The following is a 19,308-nucleotide window of genomic DNA, read 5'->3' as shown; positions in this document are numbered from 1 at the left end:
GGACAAAAATACGGAAGACGTATCTCGAAGGCCACATCTGATTGGACGTTAAAAAAAAAACAAGGCGGTTTAGTTACTGCGCATGCTCAAAGCGCATCAATGCCCACTTGCAGAAAGATGGCTTCGTCCATGAGTGGGATGTTTCCTGGTCAACAGCCGCCTGGTTCGCATCCTGTCGGGGGCCCTGGTGGACCGGGTCAGCCTGGCTTTCCTGGTACCGCTCCTCGGCCCCAGGGAAGCAACACTTTGGTGGATGAACTAGAATCTTCTTTCGAGGTATGAAGCTAACGTATTTCGTTAGCTGTGCATGCTAACAGTTAGCTTCGGTAGAGATGTGATGAAGTTAAAAAAGCTCGAGGGAAATTAATAACTTAGGCTAGTGGTTTCCAAACCATGTCGTTGAGGAACACTGTCCTGCATGTTTGAGTTGTTTTCCTTCTCCATTACACCTGATTCAGTGATTTGATTACTTCAATTTCTGTAGAAGAATCACCCATCCATTCTAATCAGGTGTGTCGAACTGGGAAACAGCTAAATGCAGGATGGTGTTCCTCAAAGATATGGTTTGGGAACCATTGATTTATAGGCGAGCTACATGCAAATTTGTTAGGCCCGCTTGCCCACTCGATACTGCAAGACAGTTAAATGTCCCAAAGCTCCTGGTCATTATAACGTAAATCACATTATTTTCTTTTATTTACTTTTTATTTTAGATATCAATAGAAGCAATCCCACAACTCAAATGACTTTATTTTATTTTTTGTCAACTGAAAATTAACATTTATACTAGTAGAAATTAACTCAACTGAAATTGTATAAAATCAGGATGGCTAAATTTAAGTATTTAATATTTAAATATTATATCTGTGATTCAGTTTCAATAGTCAAAAAAACATTTCAGATATTCAGAAGTGTTTATAATTAATAATCAGTAATTCAGGCAGCGCAATGGCCAAGTTGGTAGACCGGTAGGTAGAAAAGTACAGTAGACTTTTCTGGGTGGAGTTTGCATGTTCTCTCCATGCATGTGCGAGTTCTCTCCTGGTTTCCTCCCACAGATCAAAAACATGCATGTTAGGCTGATTGGTAGGTCTAAATTGAGAGTGAATGGTTGCCTCGTTTTCTGTGTGTCCCTGTGATGGACTGGAGACCTGTCCAGGGTGTACCTCGCCTCTTGCACACAACTGGATATGGGCACCAGTGACTCAAAACGGAAGAAGCGGGTAAAGATAATGGATGGAAAATCAGTAACGCAGATATTTCAAAGACATTGTTTTCTTGGAACAAATGACTTCACTTTTCCCAATAATTTGTACTGAGCATTTTCACTCCGAGAACATTTTTCCTGTTTAGTATAAACATAGACTTCTTACCAGAAAAAGCTTGTAATGTAGATATCTAAAATGCAGTTTTACTCATCATACTAAACTTTCAGCTCATTACCTTGCCATATGAGCTTGTGTTCTATTGGTTTAAATTTCAATTTTAGTCAAACTTTTTCTTCTTCCTTTTAAAATAAAACTTTAAAAGGCCTGCAGCTGTAAGCCTAAACCATCACAGGTGTGTCGTTGCTGTCATCTCAGCATTGGTTTATGGTGCACTTTGACACAAATAAAAATGTAAAACAAGCCAGCAGCAACAATTCTGAACTGTAAAGAGTTGACAATCTTCAATATCTTTGAATTCTCTGAATGAGTTAGCAAGTAACATCAGCCATTCCTGCTCTCCTGAAACAAATCTTTCCCCAGCAGCCAGTGCAAAGGTAAATCAACTCTATTATAGCAGTAAAGTAATCTGGAGTATCCATATTGTACATATACTGTATATGTGGTTCTGAACAACTTATTTGCAACTTGCTTTATTTACAAAAATATATTATCCAATTAATTTCTTGGCACATTTGGCCTCAACTTGTTTCAGTGTTTCTCATTAATTCCAACAATCACTACTTTTTTTTTTTTTTCCTTTCTTCAAATGTTAATTTTCTCATTAATTTTTTTAGGCTTGTTTTTCTTCATTGGTAAGTCAAGATTATGTCAACGGAACGGATCAGGAGGAGATTCGAACCGGTCAGTGAAGCCCCATACTCCTTTACTGCTCTTACTGTAATTTGAACATTAGATCATACACGTTTGATTCTTGTAGGTGTGGACCAGTGCATACAGAAGTTCCTGGACGTGGCTCGACAGACAGAGTGTTTCTTCTTGCAGAAGAGACTTCAGCTCTCTGTGCAGAAACCGGAGCAAGTGGTCAAAGAGGTAAACCATTAAGACTCACGCGTGTTTGGCATTTCTAAATGATTTATTCCACTCTTTGTTTATCTGGGATCTCTCAAGTACATGATTTTTTTTTCTCACTTCAGGATGTGTCAGAGTTGCGCAATGAGCTTCAGAGGAAAGAAATTCTGGTTCAGAAACATTTGGCCAAGCTCCACCACTGGCAACAAGTACTTGAGGATTTGAGCGGTCAGCATCGTAAACCCACGGATCTTCCTCCTCCCGGACCACTGACCTTTCTGGAACAGGCCTCAGCTAGTCTGCCACACGCTCCTTTAAAACCCAACTAACAGTCGGTTTGGTTCAAATGACTCCAGCATCTTAAGTAAAAAGCAAAAACATGTTTTAGAATGAAAAGGCTGCGATTTATCTGACATTACAGCTGATTGGAGATGTACATATCTGCATTAATCAGACTTAAAAACTCGTTTGAACTGAATGGCAGAGCGATTCATATTTGTGAAACTGAATTGTTTAGTGTTCTCACTGCATACTTCATGTGATCACTGCTGTCAAGCTGCAGTAAACTGAAGACGAGTGCAGTCATTGCAGTGCTGAAGGGAATGTTTTTTTTTTTTATCTTTTGCTTTGTATTCTGGTTTATGTAAATTTTTCCTAAACTATTTTTCACTGTGAAATAAACTTTTTTTATTTAAATTTTGTGGATGTTTTTGTGTGTGTTTTATTGTTAACTCTTAAATTATCCCTAGGTGTGAGTGAGAAAGTGTATGGTTGTCTCTGTGTCCCTGTGATGAACTGGAGACCTGTCCAGGATGTCCCCCCCGCCTCTTGCACAGTGACTTCTGGAAATGGGCAACAGTGACCCTCGTGAGCCGAAAAGGAAGAAGCGGGTAAAGATGACGGATGGATGTCTGTTTATGTTTTTGTCCCCCCCCCCCTACATTCTATATAAACTAAAAGGATAAGAGTTAATCTGAATTTAATAAAAAAATAAAAATCTGAGGAAAATAATCAAAACATCAATTAACATGTTCAACACTGGACAGGTGAAGCATCAAGTTGTGTTTGGGGCAGCTGTGTCTGACTGGTTAGAGCAGTTGTCCTCCAGTGCAAGAGCTGGGGGTTCAATTCCACCAGCAGTCACATGCCGAAGTGTCCCTGGGCAAATACTGAACCCCCTCTGCCTCAGGTGTGTGTCCCATCGGTGTATGATTGTGATAAAGCAATGACTAGTCTTTGAATAAAGTGCTGTATGAATGGGTAAATGAGGGCAGAGATTGTTGTGAAGTGCTATATAAGTACAGTCCATTTACCATTTATTTATGAAACTTAAGGATTTAAGTAATTATAGCAGACCACATTAAAAAAGAATCAGGACCCAGTAAGTTCTTCAGGTACTGTATATAAAAAGGTAATGAGGCGTTGCACAATTCCAGTTGTAGGAAAATTCTTTTTCTAAGTTATCTTTATTTACGTAATATATCGTAGTTCATTAACGTCAATCATTCACAAAACTACTTTTAATTCAAAATTATTCCTGCATTAAGTCACAGAGAAGCTTTCAGTCGTTCTAATGAATTCAGTGTCTTCACACCATGACAGACTTGTTCTGGTCGACTGTTCGCCGACGGCACAATGAGAAAAATCCACACATGGTCTCGGGAGTAAAAGATCTCTCCAAAGGCAAGAGCCTGTGCTCCTAAAACTGGATGGGGAATTTATAAATGTATGCTTTAACATGATTTATGTATACTGTACTATGTATTTTTGGTTTAACCTACAGGAAGATATGGTCTTGAATTAGCTTAACAATGCTGACTCAGGATCCATACTACTGTTTTACGGTTCATAGTTCCTTCTGTACATTTTGTAGACTATTTTAGCAACGTTTCATTTTTTTAACCGTTCGTATATCAACATTTTTACCTTTTCCAGACATTATGGCTAACTTCTGATTCTTGCAACTTTCATATATTTTTTAAATAGGTAATTTTGTTTACATTTTGTCGTCATTGAAATGAATAGAGAATTTGTCAAATACATGAAAAACTTTAAAATCTATTTGATTCAGTTGATTTTATTTATACAACACCAAGTCACCAACAGAAGTAGTCTCAGGGCACCGTACAAAAACATTCACATACATTAAAAACAAACAAAACAAAAAAACAGTAAAAGTTATCAATCTAAGGAAGTCAGCAGATTGCGGTGAATCTTCACTTTGTTGCAGTCTCCCAGCCTGAGCAAGCACAGTGGCAACAGTGGAAAGAAAAAACTCCCTTTTAACAGAGAGGAGCCTGATAACTGAATTGATCTGCCTCCCATTCTACTTTTGGAAACTTTAAGAACCACAAGTAAACCTGCAGTCTGAGAGTGAAGTGCTCTGTTAGGAAAATATGGAACAGTAAGATCTGTAATATAAAATGGAGCTACGTTGTTGAGAGCTTTGTAGGCTAGAAGTAGGATTTTGAATTAAATTTTGGATTTGATGGAGCCAATGGAGAGAAGCTGAAACTGGAGAGATATGATCTACCAACTTCCATTAAAATTCTGGCAGCAGCTTTTTGGGTCAATTGAAGACTTTTTAAAGAAGTTTTTAGACACCCGGATAATAAATTATTGCAATCCAATCTAGATGTGAAAAATTCATGAACCAGTTTTTTTGCATCATTTTTGGACAAGATGTTTCTAATTTTAGTGATATGCAGGTGGAAGAAGGAAGTTCTGGTAACATTTTTAAATGTGGGGGATAAAAAACATGTCCTGATCAAAAATAACACCAAGATTTTTAACATTAGAACTGGACGCCAGATTAATGCCAGCAAAAGGCTAAAAATGTTATTCCTAAAATGCTCATGTCCAAAAACCACAACGTTTGTCTTGTCTGAGTTTAAAAGCAGAAAATTAAGGGTCATTCAGGTTTTTATGTCTTTAAGACTTGCTTGTAGTCTGAGTAGCTGATCAGATTCATTGGGTTTCATGCACAAATATACAGTACATCAGCACAACAATGAAAATTTATCCCATGCTGTTCAATAACTTCACCTAATGGAAGCATATATAAAGTATAGAGTCCAAGCACCGAACCCTGAGGAACTCCATGACTAGCATTGGTGTATGAAGATGATTCATTATTTACGTTTACAAACTGAAAACTATCAAATAAATATGAAATAAAACATTTTAGAGTTCCTGCAATCCCAAAATCATATTCAAGCCTCTGTAATAAAATATTGTGATCAACTGTATCAAATGCAGCAGGACCAGTATAGACACCTGTCCATTGTCAGAGGCCATGAGAATATCATTAGTAACTTTCAGCAGTGCATCATCAGTGCTGTGGTGAGCTCTAAACACTGACTGAAACTCTTCAAACAGATTATTTCTGTTATCTACTTTAGATAACTTGCTGAAATATTTAGCTTTTTGTTACTGTTTTTCCAAGTTTTGCTCATAGCTCTAGTTTTAGCTGCTCTTCTGCTTATTTAAGCTTTTAGGTACTGTTTTCCTCGATTTCAGCTTTTAGGTACCATTTTTTTTTCTTCTGATTTTAGCTTTTATCTAGAGTCCCCCCCATACTTTAGCTTTTAGCTTCTGTATGGCTTATTTTTGATTTTAGCTACTATTTTTTTTCCTAGTATTAGCTTTTGTTCGGATCCTTTAACTTTGACAATTAAGTTTCAGCTTATTGTGGCAGTGGATGTATTTTCTGTATTTTAACACAACAGCCATTGGACTGAGAACCCTGCAGATGTTGGATGTTGTCTATCACAGCGCACTAAGATTCATAACTGGCTGTAACTACCATACCCATCACTGCACCCTGTTTTCACTGGTTACCTGGTCCTCATTAACTTCACGCAGACTCTCTCACTGGTACATTTTCATCTTTAAATCACTTCCTATATGCCACTCCGTGAGTGCAGCTACAGCGTGCGCTCTCAGGACATAATTACTTGCAGTGTACCCTCAGTGTGGACTGAACTTGGTTCAGTGGTTAACACTGTTGCCTCTCAGCAAGAAGGTCCTGGGTTCAATTCCTGGTTGGACCTGGGGTCTTTCTGTGTGGAGTTTGCATGTTCTTCTCATGCTTGCGTGGGTTTTTCCCTCCCACAGACCAAAAACATGCATGTTAGGCTGCTTGCAGGCCCAGGTCTCCCTTGCAAAAGAGATCTGTAATCTCAGTGGGATTTGCCTGGTTAAATAAAGGTTAATAAATGAAGAACTTGGCAAAAGGGCCTTCTCTTACTTCACTCTTGTATCCTGGAACATCTTTCTAAAAGATCTGAAGCTCTCGACCTTGACCTCTCCAAAGGATTTTAAACATCTGCTAAGTTCATGGCAAAAACCAACACAGACATGTTCCTGTTTTTAGTATTTTATACCACTTTATAATGCAGCTGCTTTTGTTGCATTTTTATTTCATTTCTTCTATTTACTTTTCATTTTATCTGCTATTTTTATATGACTGTCTATTATTGTCAGTACCTCATCTGTGTTCTTTGTTTAAAACAGGTCTCTCTTGTAAATGAGTCCTAACCTGTATAAATAAAGGTTGAATGAAAAAAAAAGATTTAACAGGGTTAATGAAAATATGTGCTATTCTGTGATGTTGCAAATAAAGATTTTGTGGGGAAAAAAATGCCATATCGTTTTTTTCGGACTATAAGGTGCACTTAAAATCCTTTAGTGAGCCTTATAATCTGGTGCCCCTTACGTATTAATTCTGGTTGTACTTCATGACCTCAAACCGATTTTGTGGTACACATCACTCAAAAGTATGTCAAAATGCTTTTATTTAGCTTAATGCGCCTTATAATCCAGTGCACCTTATGTAGGGAAACAGACCTGTTCGTTGACATTGCGTGTTATAATCCGGTGTACCTTATAGCATGAAAAATACGGTAAATTACTAAGCCAGTTTTGTAGAAAGAAATGTTTATTTAAAGACAAAGTAAATAAATCAGTCAACAATGGTGTACCACAAGGCTCAGTCTTAGGACCCACCCTCTTTACAATCTACATAGGTAATGTAGGTCAGAGCATCACTGATGTATCCTTACATTTCTATGCTGTTGACACAGTTGTTTATTGTCGTGCTAAAACAGTTGCTAAGGCTTTCCAGCTTTTGCAATCCACATTCAACATCATTCAGTCAGATTTTTTTCCACCTCAAACTTGTTTTAAGTGCCGATAAAACCAAAGGGATGTTTTTTTTTTTCAAACAGGAAGTCGGTCCCAGCAGTTCTTCCTCCAATTTTATCCTCAAATGATGTTCCTATTGAGTCTATTGATTCCTATAAATATTTGGGTATCTTGGTCGACTCACATCTCTCTTTTAAGCTCCACGTGGAAAACTTGGTAAAGAAACTGAAAGTTAAACTGGGTTTCTTTTTCAGAAACAGATCCTGTCTAACCCTGAACGCTAGGAAACACCTTGTATCTGTGACTTTCCTTCCCTCCATTGATTACGGTGACATTATTTACATGAACGCTCCTACAAGAACCCTGCAGATGTTGGATGCTGTCTATCATGGTGCACTAAGATTCATAACTGGCTGTGATTATCGTATCCATCACTGCACCCTGTATTCACTAGTTGGCTGGTCATCATTAACTTCACGAAGACTCTCCCACTGGTACATTTTCATCTTTAAATCACTTCTTGGTCTGCTGCCTTCATACATCTCCTCCTACATGTCTCTGCGTGAGTGCAGCTACAGCGTGCGCTCTCAGGACATTATTACCTGCAGTGTTCCCTCAGTGAGGACTAAACTTGGCAAAAGGGCCTTCTCCTACTCCGCTCCTGTTTCCTGGAATATCTTACAAAAAGATCTGAAGCTCTCGACCTTGACCTCTCTAAGTGGATTTAAGAATCTGTTGGACTCCTGGCAAGGACCAATGTTGACATGTTCCTGTTTTTAGTTTTCTACATTCGCCTTATGGTCTAGCTTTTTTTGCCATCTTATTTTAATTTGTTTAAAAAAAAAAAAAATCTGTATGCCTCTTATGATTGTCCATTGTTGTCATCATTCTTTGTTGAAATCAGGTCTCTCTTGTAAATGAGGCCTCGAGGCTCAATGGGATTAACCTGTCTAAATAAAGGTTGAATGAAAATAAAAATTTAACTGGTTAAAAAAGTAAATAAATAAAAATTTAAATGGTTAAAAATAAATAAATAAATAAAATCAAATATGTGCTGCTTCAGTCTTCCACCGCCAGAGGGCGCCGGCGCTTTCTTCTGGGACGCCTTTGCTGCGTGCAGGACCTTCTTTGCCGACGCGTCCTTGTTTTAATCAGAAAAATAACAGGTAGCCTCGTTCGTCGGTCTCATTTACACCAAAGAAGACAGAAGGAGGAAAACCGAGGAAGAATACATCACGTTTGACACGGTGGTGGAGCGGTCTGCTGGGGGCTCGACCAACCGGGCTGAACCGAAACGTGTGTGTGCGCGCGTGTGTGTGGAGACCGTCGCCGCAGTCGGGCTGTGTATTTATGAGCAGCAGTCTCTGAGGCTGCTGTCAGCCGGTCTGTCCACCTCCAGACTGTCGCCGTGATTCAACCCTTCGAAGAGGACCTTGTGGAGATGGAATGGTGCAGTCTGCTGGGACAAGTTTTCAGCCTCTGAAAAACACCGGAATCATGGACAGTCCGCTGTAAGTGCTGGGAATGCGCGCGTGTTTTATGTGCTTGATGAATGGTGCCGCATTGACACTGGGCAGCCGGGGATCCGTGACCGGGAGGACCCGGGACCGAGACCCGGGGCGCGTGCTGCAGGGTCCAGGCTGCTTAACGCTGTGTTTTGTTTGTGGCACAAAGAGGATCAACATCTGTGCGCGACAGAAAACAGGGACGACGTGATTTTGCCTCGAGCAGCACAAATGACAGCAGTTTATTGTGAGAGGAGACAGAGGAATTAACATCCACTCCCAAGTTCTCCCACAACATTATGGTTTACTTTGTAAATCCCTTAATGGATTGCTTCATTTAAATTTATCATCACTACTCAATCTCCAAATATTTAATATTGAAAACGATCAATATGTTTTTTACATCTTAAAACTGAAAAGTTTTACAATTGAGAACAAAACAAACAGAATCCTCCGCTTGTCTCTTCAGAGGAAACTTATGGATTGATATTTGTTCAGTGAAACTTTACACTAAAGTTTTGGATTCAGGTGTAATTTCATGAATTGGCACTGGTTGTTTACTTAATGGTTTTGTGTGTATTTTTATTTTACATGTATCCAAGAGTTGCACAATATATTTAAAATATCACAATATAATTTAGCAAAGGACTGCCATAACACATGGGCTGTTATAGTTTAAGTACAATGCATGCGTTCAGATAAAAGTCATGACGCAAGAGAAAATGAGGAGGGAGGAAAATGTGGGGTTATTGCAGTTTAAGTTATCGTTACAGCATTAAACAATAATCTATCACAAGTTTTTCTAATATTGTATAACCCCAGTGTGTCCTATATTTAAATGCTATAGTGACTGTAAAAACAAAAACCTGTGCTTAATCAAGCATATTGCAGCTTCTTATGCGTGTCAAGTAACAGTGACAATAAAATTAGCTATAAGACCAACTTATATATGAAAACATGCACGCTGATGTTCAAATGGGCAGCAGGTATCTAAACTCAACGCAGGAAATCATCAGTTCACTGAAATAACTGGAAGCTGACAAAAAGTAATGGAACTGGCCTCGGCAAAAATAAAGTTATAATATCTCTAGAAAGGATTGAAAACAAGTCGACCTGTCAGACATGTTAAACTAAGGTGTGTCCTGTAATTAGCGACACAGAAAAAACGTCCAGTAAATAAATCAAAATCAGTGTAAAAGAACATTTTGTTTCTTTCTCAGAAATATATAGTGATAATAATAATATAATAATGTAATTTGCTTTACAACAATCGTATAAATAAAATACCTTTTTACTCTGCTTTTATTGCAAGTGTTTGTTAGAAGACATTATATTTGTACTCAAACATTATAAAGGAAAATGCCGTATTTTTTGGATTATAAGGCGCATTAAGTGAAACAAAACAGACAGATAAGTCAGACTTTGTTCAACTCATTCATAATAACTCAACATTGTTCAGTTGTACACATAAAATTGGTTTGAGGTCAGTAAGCACAACCAGAATTAATACATAAGGCGCACCGGATTATAAGGCTCGCTATTGATTTTTGAGAAAATTAAAGGATTTTAAGTGTGCCTTATAGTCCGAAAAATACGGTAAACTGGTAAAGGACAAAAGTGTCCGAACTGCAAACTATCTGCAGCAAGTGAACAGAATCTGGAGGTCATTATAAGAAATAAACACAAATCCAGTGAAGATCTGACACAGGACCTTAGAGGAGCCTCATCCTTCCTGTTGTTTCAAGCAACAATACAAGTTTTTACATCCCTTTTTTACAGTAGGTTTCTGTTTTAAAACATTTCTAATGAGGATATTAACAACTATTAACTTTACGTTAATTTCACATGTCGTCATGAATTTTTATACTTCCAGTGATTTCACAAACCAATCAAGGGCTCAGACCGATTAGAAGAAAAGTGAAGAAAGCAAAAATAAATCAAACTCTGCGTTAACTTATATTTAGGTTAACACTTCAGTGTGGGCACAATAACACACCCAGAGGACTACGCTGAGCAAGATTTATTACAGGTCTACCTGTGTGTGTGTTGTCTCTGCATTTGTTCCATTTTTACACCTTTGCACGCTACCTCCCAGGTGCACCCGACTTTGTCCACACTCTCTGGACAAGGAGGATGGAGCGGAGAAACAAAGTCCTGTCACTCTGAACCCTCGGCATATGAGGAAGGCGTTTAAAGTCATGAATGAGCTGCGCAGGTGATCTAAACCTTCACTTCACTTTTGTTTTCTACCTTAAACCCTCCATAACCAGTTTTCTGTCTCCATGTTCTCCGTGCAGCCAGAGCCTGTTGTGCGACGTGACTATAGTTGCAGAAGATGTGGAGATTGCTGCTCACAGAGTGGTTTTGGCTGCTGGAAGCCCTTACTTTCATGCTATGTTTACTGGTAAGGGAGCATCCTCCACTGGCTCACATCTTACAAATGTCTGTTTGTAAGCAACGTGTGTGTTCTTGTGTAGATGGAATCCTAACATGTAGTTGTGCAAACAGGGGAGATGGCAGAGAGCAGGGCCAAACGAGTGAGAATAAAGGAAGTGGACGGCTGGACGCTGGGCCTGCTGGTGGACTATATCTACACAGCAGAGATACAAGTCACAGAGGATAATGTTCAGGTAACATCCACCTGCTTACATGGAAGACCTGCTTATGGAAGGATCTGATTACCTTGAGACGAGTCTTCCACCTGTGTTCTAATGTTAAAAATCTTGGTGTTATTTTGGATCAGGACATGTTTTTTATCCCCCACATTAAAAATGTTACTAGAACTGCCTTCTTCCACCTGTGTAATATCATTAAAATTAGAAACATCTAAAAATGATGCAGAAAAACTGGTCCATGCATTTGTCACGTCTAGGCTGGACTATTGCAATGGTTTATTATCTGGGTGTCCAAATACGTCTTTAAAACGTCTTCAGTTGATCCAAAATGCTGCTGCCAGAGTCTTAACTGGAGTTAATGGGAGAGATCATATCTCCAGTTTTAGCTTCTCTCCACTGGCTCCCTGTCAAATCCAGAATTGAATTCAAAATCTTACTTCTAACCTACAAAGCTCTCAACAACCTAGCTCCATCTTAAATTTGAGATCTTATTGTTTCATATTTTCCTAATGGAGCACTTTGCTCTCAGGCTGCAGGTTTACTTGTGGTTCTTAACATTTCCAAAAGCAGAATGGGAGAAAGATCTTTCAGTTATCAGGCTCCTCTCTTGTGGAACCAACTTCCAGTTTCTGTCCATGAGGCTGACGCATTGTCCAGTTTTAAGACTGGGCTTAACTCTTTCCTTTTTGATAAATCCTATAGTTGGGGTTGACTTGTTATGTTGCTATAGGCTTAGACTACTGGAGGACAAATTGACCTTGTTTCCTTAAAAGAATTGTTAAATTTTCATTTGATACTTCATTAGTCCCTCGTTTATTGCGGGGAACCCGTACCCTGCCGGCGATTAGTGAAAAACCGCGAAGTAGGGGTACAGTAGTTCAAGTTAAAGTACAATAAACTTTATATCAAGGCTTTAGAAACCCTTCTCAAACTATTGGAATGTTCTAAACTCTTAAACCTATGTCATTTTAACATGTGTTACCTAGCTGTGCAGAACGGGTGCGGCTCGGTTCCGTCCGACCCGGTAGATGAAAAAAGTCCTGGTGCAGCATGATGAAGCCCCATCCAGCTTGATATGCACGTGCAGCTGCTCCAGGAGCAAGGCTGCCCAGGATTTAATCCTTCATCTCTGGCCCAGTCTGGACCAGCACTGTGCAATCAAAACCAGGCTGAACCCCACAGCTGTCTGTCGCCTGCAGCTCCCAGGATCCGGGTCACACTGGGTCCAGATCAGCTGCAGCCCAGTTACACAGCAGTGAAGATACAACTTGAAGGATGAGTTCAGCTTCAGAATTATTTCATACTTTCCTGCCAGTTCTGTGAGGTTATCCTACAGAACTTCTGACTTTGGTTGCAAAACTGTCCCTCCATTTGGAGCAAACAGCGGTTGGAAGCAGTGTTGACTTCTGGGAAGTGAACTGATGGCTTCTGGGTAACATAGTTCTTTAGACTGGCAAAACAGGGAAGGCTTAATGAAAGAAAACTACAAAATGGTGGCACTTTTCATTTTTTTAAATTTTTTGAATGTATTATGTACATGTACAGTACTTAAACAAACTGCGATAGAGCGAATCCGCAAAAAACAAACCGCGAAATAGCGAGGGACTACTGTATTTCTATCTTAACGTGATTCTGGACCTGCCATTGTGTATCTGTTCCTCTCAAACCCAGCCAGTCGAAGCAGATGACCGCTTGTCCTGACTCTGGTTCTGATAAAGGTTTCTTCCTCATGAGGAAGTTTTTCCTTTCCACTGTCGCCTTCATGCTTGCTCAAGATGAGAGTTCTGTGATGGAGTTAAACTGAAAGCAGTCTGCTCCTCAGATAAATAATGTTAAGTTATTATTTTTATGAATGTTTCTGTTCAGTGCCCTGAGATGACTTCTGTTGTGACTTGGTGCTATATAAAAAAAACTGAATTGTAACTGAATTGGTGTGCACACCTTGTTTTTGTGTTCCTCAGGCTCTCCTGCCAGCAGCAGGACTTCTTCAGCTCATCGAGGTAAAAAAGGCTTGTTGTGAGTTCCTGAGCTCTCAGCTGCATCCGTCCAACTGTCTGGGGATACGAGCCTTCGCCGACCTACATGCCTGCTCCCAACTCCTTGCACAGGCTAATAGCTATGCAGGTTTGTGTGCTCACAATTCCACACTTGTCCTTATTGCTTTGTTAAAATGATTGTGTGTGTGTCAGTGTCCAGGAGGATGTGGAACAATGAAGGAAGCAGAATGAGGCCAGGTTTAATTGATTAAAGTTAGGAGAGACACTGTCCTAAAAATAAACTTCAGTGTTTGTTTGCAGCCATAAAGAAGTGGTTTGTTTTTCGCTGACAGAGCAATATTTCACTGAGGTGGTTGGAACTGAAGAGTTTCTCAATCTGGGCATGGAGCAAGTGTCCAGCCTGATCGCCAGCGATAAGCTCACCATCCATACAGAAGAGAAGGTACGACCTTTCACCTTTTGGTGGTGGCACGGCAGTCAAGTAATTGTACGACGTTAATACGTGAGGGTTTCTGCTCAGGTTTTTGAAGCAGTGATAGCTTGGGTAAACCACGACAAAGATGTCCGCCAGGAACACTTGGCTCACCTGATGGAGCATGTCCGCCTACCGCTCCTCTCCAGAGAATACCTGGTGCAGGTACGGCTGGCCCAACTTGCTCATTAAACCAATTTCTTGGCCTTTTATTAATTGCTGAGCTGTATGGTCAAACTTGTTGACACAAAACACACATTTTCTCTAACTAGATTGCAGTTTTGAAATGCTATTTATTGCCCGCTGTCAATTTTACATATATTGTGCTACATTTTATGTAGTAGTAGCTGTAACCAGAATCCATAAAGGGCAGTTAATTCCAAGATAAAACCTTTAAAAAGAGGTCATGAAGTGTACAGATGCAGACTGAAGCACTTTTGCAACACAGAATAATGTCTGATTTTACATCCATGTGTTCACAGACACCAAATCTTTGTTATAAAGTTTTCAAATGTCAGATGGTTAAAAAGTTAGCATGCGCTCAGGAAACGCCATCTTTTGAGACGTTGAATCATAACGAAGCACTTTGTAAATCCTGCTGTCTGAACTTTTTGCGTGTGGCAGCGTGTGGAAGAGGAGTCCCTGATCAAGAACAGCAGTGCATGTAAAGACTACCTGATCGAGGCCATGAAGTACCACCTTCTACCAGCTGACCAGAGAGCTCTGATGAAGACGGCTCGCACCCGAATGAGAACTCCCGCCTGCTGTCCGAAGGTACAGACACAATCCTGCTGCGTGTCTCTCGATCAGAGGAATCATGCGTGTACAGCTAGACCTCATTTGTTGCTTCTCTGGTGTTCAGGTGATGGTAGTGGTTGGAGGTCAGGCTCCTAAAGCTATCCGGAGTGTTGAGATTTATGACTTTGAGGAACAGCGATGGCACCAAGTGGCTGAACTCCCTACCAGGAGGTGCAGAGCAGGTAGGAAACCTTCAGTTCCAGAAGGTGCCTTATATTTAGTGGGCTTTGTTTTTGAGAAAGGTTGACTTAAATCCAATCTAGATCTCGTTGTAATCTTTAAATAAAATCAAAACGCATTCAGATTTCCCTTATTCATCCATTTAAATAAGACTAACGAAGAGTTAATGATCCCTTGTTTTATGTTTCAGTTTCATGTGTTGATATACCACAATTTCTAGACTATTGAGCACACCTGAATATAAGCCACGCCCACTAAATAAAAAAATTAATACATTTGTACATATATAGGGCTGGGTACCTTTCTAAAAAATTTGGTATCGGTACCTTTACTTCCTTGTTGGTTCCTGAATGGTACTTTTTTCGGTACCAATTTTATAATTAACATAAATTCTAACAAGAATAAAATTAAGTTACACATTACAGTACAAATCTTGAGTTTTATTTTTTTAACTTTGGTATTTTTCCATTCCAAGCTGTTTTCTTACATAAAAATAAATAATGTCCAGGTCAAAAGAACAGTTGCAAACCAGTGACACGTCAGTGTTTAATGCTCACTGCTTCACACTGAGGACCTTTTCACTGAACAGATTTTATTCAGAAACAACATGTCTGCTTTCTCTGGACACAAACAAGCCTGCTCCTGGCTGATGGTGTCTCCAGCAGTAGGAAGTGTTCGCTCTGAGGGTGATGATTGTTGAACACACAGATACCTGGTTGTCAGCACTGACATATTGTCCCTCACATCCCACCAGCAGGTCACTGGATTCACTGAGGTTAGGGTTGATCCAGACTTCTGTACCTCTTTGTCTTTTCCTGAATCTTCTCTGTGGTTCTCTGGAGTTTAGGGCTCTGATCATCTCCCTAATTAACATTACACAGAACATCAACAATAACATGGTTGTGTTATTATCGATAAAAAAAACATTATCTAGGCTGAGAGATAAAAGCTTAACTGGTCAACAAAATCCTTTACAGCTTACTGACCTCCACCATGGAGTCTCCACTGTAGAAAAAGGCAGCAAACTTTTAACAACAAAGTTTGTTACTGTCCTGCCCCCCCCCCCCCCCACACACACACACCTCACTTTTCTTTTGTCTGTTCTCCTCACATCAGGGTCAGAGGCTCCTGTGAGGAGAAACAGTGAACATTAAGTGAATTGTTTAAGCAGCTGATCTAGTGGAAGAGCACATTTTTACAAACTAAGCTTCATCTGTTACTGTCCGTCTTTAGTTTGCCTTTGATTTTAGCTAGCTACATAGATAAAATAAAATTACACACTAATATCTTAAAGTTAGCGTTACATGGATCCTAGTTTAACTCATCATGATGCACGTATTAAGCTGCAGTAACGTTAACAAACGTAAACTTACCAGCTGAAATCCCAGACACGGCTCCGTCCTCGGTGCGAAGCAGAGTCCGGTCGTGGAGATGTTGAATCAGGCCGCTCAGGCTCTAACACCCACAGGTTGACTTTAACACTGAGAGGAGGCGGATGCGGTCCACTTTTCTTGCAAACACGGAGCAACTTTCTGCTCGTAAATTGAAGCCGTTCGACGACACGCCCTGCACACGAGAACCCCGTCTGTGGGCGTAACCAGCGCCATAGACATACGGCTGTATGGCAGCTCTATACAGCACTGGGTGTAAACACGTATGTCTGTTTGCCATATTCATTCAACCTTTATTTAGACAGGTTAATCCCATTGAGCCTCAGGGACTCATTTACAGGAGAGACCTGATTTCTTAACAAAGAGTGATGACAACAGTGAGTAACAACCATAGACGGTCACAAAAGAGGAATACAAAATTTAAATTTCTTCCAGGAAGTCTCAAAAAGTTAAGTCAGGTCCTCTGGACCAATTTGTTTTGTTGAAACGTTTCATCTTTTAAAGACTTTGTCAGTCTGAGGAGCTGCAATAAACTCCCTGCTCCCCTGTGTAAGTTCCCTGTGCCCCCAGGGAGGGGGCACAACAAGGAGAGAAGGAGCGAACGGGGAAGGGGAGAAATGAAGTATCCCTCAGAAGTATCCCCAATGGACCAGTGAAACCAAGTTTTATTGGTCCACTGTGACCTGTTTGGTAATTTCATTGGTCAGATTAAAAAAAAACTTTTATTTATACAGGTAGTCTCGTTGAGTCACGAGGACCCACCCCACAAGTAAGAGGTGTATGGAGCAGCTATGTGAGTGCCCGGGTGTGACAAGGCTAAATGTTTTGGCGGCATGAAGTTCGTTAGCTCATCCAAAAAAAAAAAAAAAAAATCCATAAATTAGTCGCAGCAATGTATAAATCGCGGTGGTCAAAGTGTGTGAAAAAAGTAGCGGCTTATAGTCTGGAAAATACGGTATTTCATTTTACCGTAGTTACGAACTCTAATATTATTGGAGTTTGTTTGTAACAATGTGGTGGGTGCAAAATTTGCTCACTTGTGCTGTATATTTTGTAACAGCAAGAACAGGTTTTCTTTTGTTTCTTAAAAATAAAATTGTTTATTTACTACAGCTTTTGGTGGCATTGTTTGGAATGATTTTCACCTCATTACTATGGAGACTCCACCAAAGTATTTTTGCTCATGCAAGCATTGAACGTCTGGGGAATAATATTCAGATTTTCTTTGCAGTTGTTCATTCAGACAGTCAGGTGTTGGCAAGTGCCACCGAGCTAGAGTACAGGCAACGCAGGACATGAAGCAAATAAAATGTTCAAACTGTAAGATGGTGAGTGTAGCACAACAGCAAAAAAGAAAAAAGACAAAAAAACAACATATTTTTCTGTAATGACTGTTTTGGTGTGCAGCGTGTTTTTGACATTGGCAGACAACTGGAAATGATTAAAGAGCTAGTGTTCCTTGAAAGAATGCACATCGCCTGTCACTTTTCATGCCCGAGTTTTAGATGGATCATCTTTTGTTAAGAAATGATAAAGTTGTAGATGTTTTGGTCAAACCTTGAAAATTACGTTTTGGCGCAATCCCATGCGCTATAGATGCCATCCTCAGAGTATGTGTTGTGAATGACCCTCAGCTCCTACCACATGAAATGTTAGCTTAATATCTGTAAAACTGACAGTGTTAAAGCCCTGTTTGTGTTTGCTACGGTCAGTTAGCTGTGGTGGCCATTTTGATTGATTTAAAAAGTTAATCAGTTGTAGAGGCTCCTTTAAATGATAATTTCTGAAAGTTTTATCAAACTCCGTGCAGTGGTTCATGATATATTTTGCTAACAGACTTCTTGCACGAGGAGTAGGTGTTGAGTATGACTCTCAGCTGCAACCTCACCATATCTTGGCACCATATCTGTAAAGTTGACTGAATTATAGCTATTTTTATGTTCTCTAAGGCCGTGGTTCCCAACCGTGGTCCTTGCGGAACACCATCCTGCATGTTTTATTTGTTTCCCTGCTTTGATACACCTGGTTTGAATGAACGAGTGATTTGCAGGTGTCGAGGAAAATCAACACAACAACGCAGACTTTTCAGCCTATTCACCTGTTCCTCCCACTGGTTCGGAGATACATGGAGAAAAGACACAATAATCAGTCAGAGAGATTCAAGTTAAAAAGTATTACCAACATTTATTAAAGCTTTCAGCTGAAAGGAGACGCTCTTACCCCAAATCAACAGAGGTACAACAAAAACCCAAGACTCGTCTGACCAGAGCCTTCAGGTTCCTCTGTATTTAAAGACAAAAGCTCCACCCAGAGACGTGTTACACATTCTTACAGTTCTTTGTCTAAACTAATTCAAACTGATGTCTTCATTTCCTGGAAGTCCTTTTATGGAGTTCAAATCCAAAAAAGTTCAATCTGGTCCTCTGGACATTCAAAAAACAAGAAAACAAAAAACAAAGCAAAAAAAAAATGTAGAAACGTTTCGTCTCTCATCCAAGAGACTTCCTCAGTCTGAGGTGCTGTATTCAGCTCAGTCTCTTAAATAGCACCTTCTCAGGGTGGATCAACCAGTTTGCTGCTGACAACCAAAACCAGCTGCTCACATGGTCAAGAAGGACCATCAGCCTAACAATGGCTCATTAGCACACTGATGGCTGTTTACTATTCACAGGGGGTTGAGTGATACTAGCAATCACAGCATTGTAAGAGGGGGACAGTTGAACCCGGAGGCCTCCACCCCTGTTTAACGATGGACGATTTCTTTTCACAAAGATGGCCTCCTTTACTCCTCTCTCAAACCATCGTTCCTCTCTGTCCAGGATGTGAACATCTTCATCCTTGAAAGAGTGACCGCTGGCCTGGAGATGAGTGTAGACCGCAGAGTCCTGGCCTGATGATGTTGATCTTCTGTGCTGGGCCATCCTTTTGGCCAGTGGCTGTTTAGTTTCCCCGATGTAAGACTGATCAC

At 40.0% G+C, this 19,308-nt stretch overlaps 2 protein-coding genes across 2 annotated transcripts in view; both read left to right on the top strand.

Moving 5' to 3' along the window:
- The first annotated feature begins 104 nt into the window (after positions 1-104).
- Positions 105-2,589, top strand: med28 (mediator complex subunit 28). Its single transcript, XM_037689945.1, has 4 exons — positions 105-276; positions 2,003-2,069; positions 2,146-2,258; positions 2,363-2,589. The coding sequence occupies exons 1-4, from the start codon at positions 118-120 to the stop codon at positions 2,564-2,566; spliced, it is 543 nt and encodes a 180-aa protein (XP_037545873.1). The 5' UTR covers positions 105-117; the 3' UTR covers positions 2,567-2,589.
- A 6,195-nt stretch (positions 2,590-8,784) lies between these two features.
- The window catches only part of klhl2 (kelch-like family member 2), a 19,354-nt gene continuing 8,830 nt past the window's right edge, over positions 8,785-19,308 (top strand). Inside the window, exons 1-9 of the mRNA XM_037689940.1 lie at positions 8,785-8,893; positions 10,983-11,102; positions 11,185-11,291; positions 11,396-11,517; positions 13,464-13,626; positions 13,832-13,941; positions 14,020-14,136; positions 14,596-14,745; positions 14,834-14,951. Coding sequence (XP_037545868.1) covers positions 8,829-8,893; positions 10,983-11,102; positions 11,185-11,291; positions 11,396-11,517; positions 13,464-13,626; positions 13,832-13,941; positions 14,020-14,136; positions 14,596-14,745; positions 14,834-14,951 — 1,072 coding nt within the window. The 5' untranslated portion in view covers positions 8,785-8,828. The remainder of the gene's footprint in view (positions 8,894-10,982; positions 11,103-11,184; positions 11,292-11,395; positions 11,518-13,463; positions 13,627-13,831; positions 13,942-14,019; positions 14,137-14,595; positions 14,746-14,833; positions 14,952-19,308) is intronic.

Source organism: Nematolebias whitei, chromosome 16 (genome assembly GCF_014905685.2).
Source record: "Nematolebias whitei isolate Nwh7 chromosome 16, NemWhi1, whole genome shotgun sequence".
In the NCBI taxonomy this organism is placed as follows: Eukaryota; Metazoa; Chordata; class Actinopteri; order Cyprinodontiformes; family Rivulidae; genus Nematolebias; species Nematolebias whitei.
This window is presented reverse-complemented; position numbering and strand designations above follow the sequence as displayed.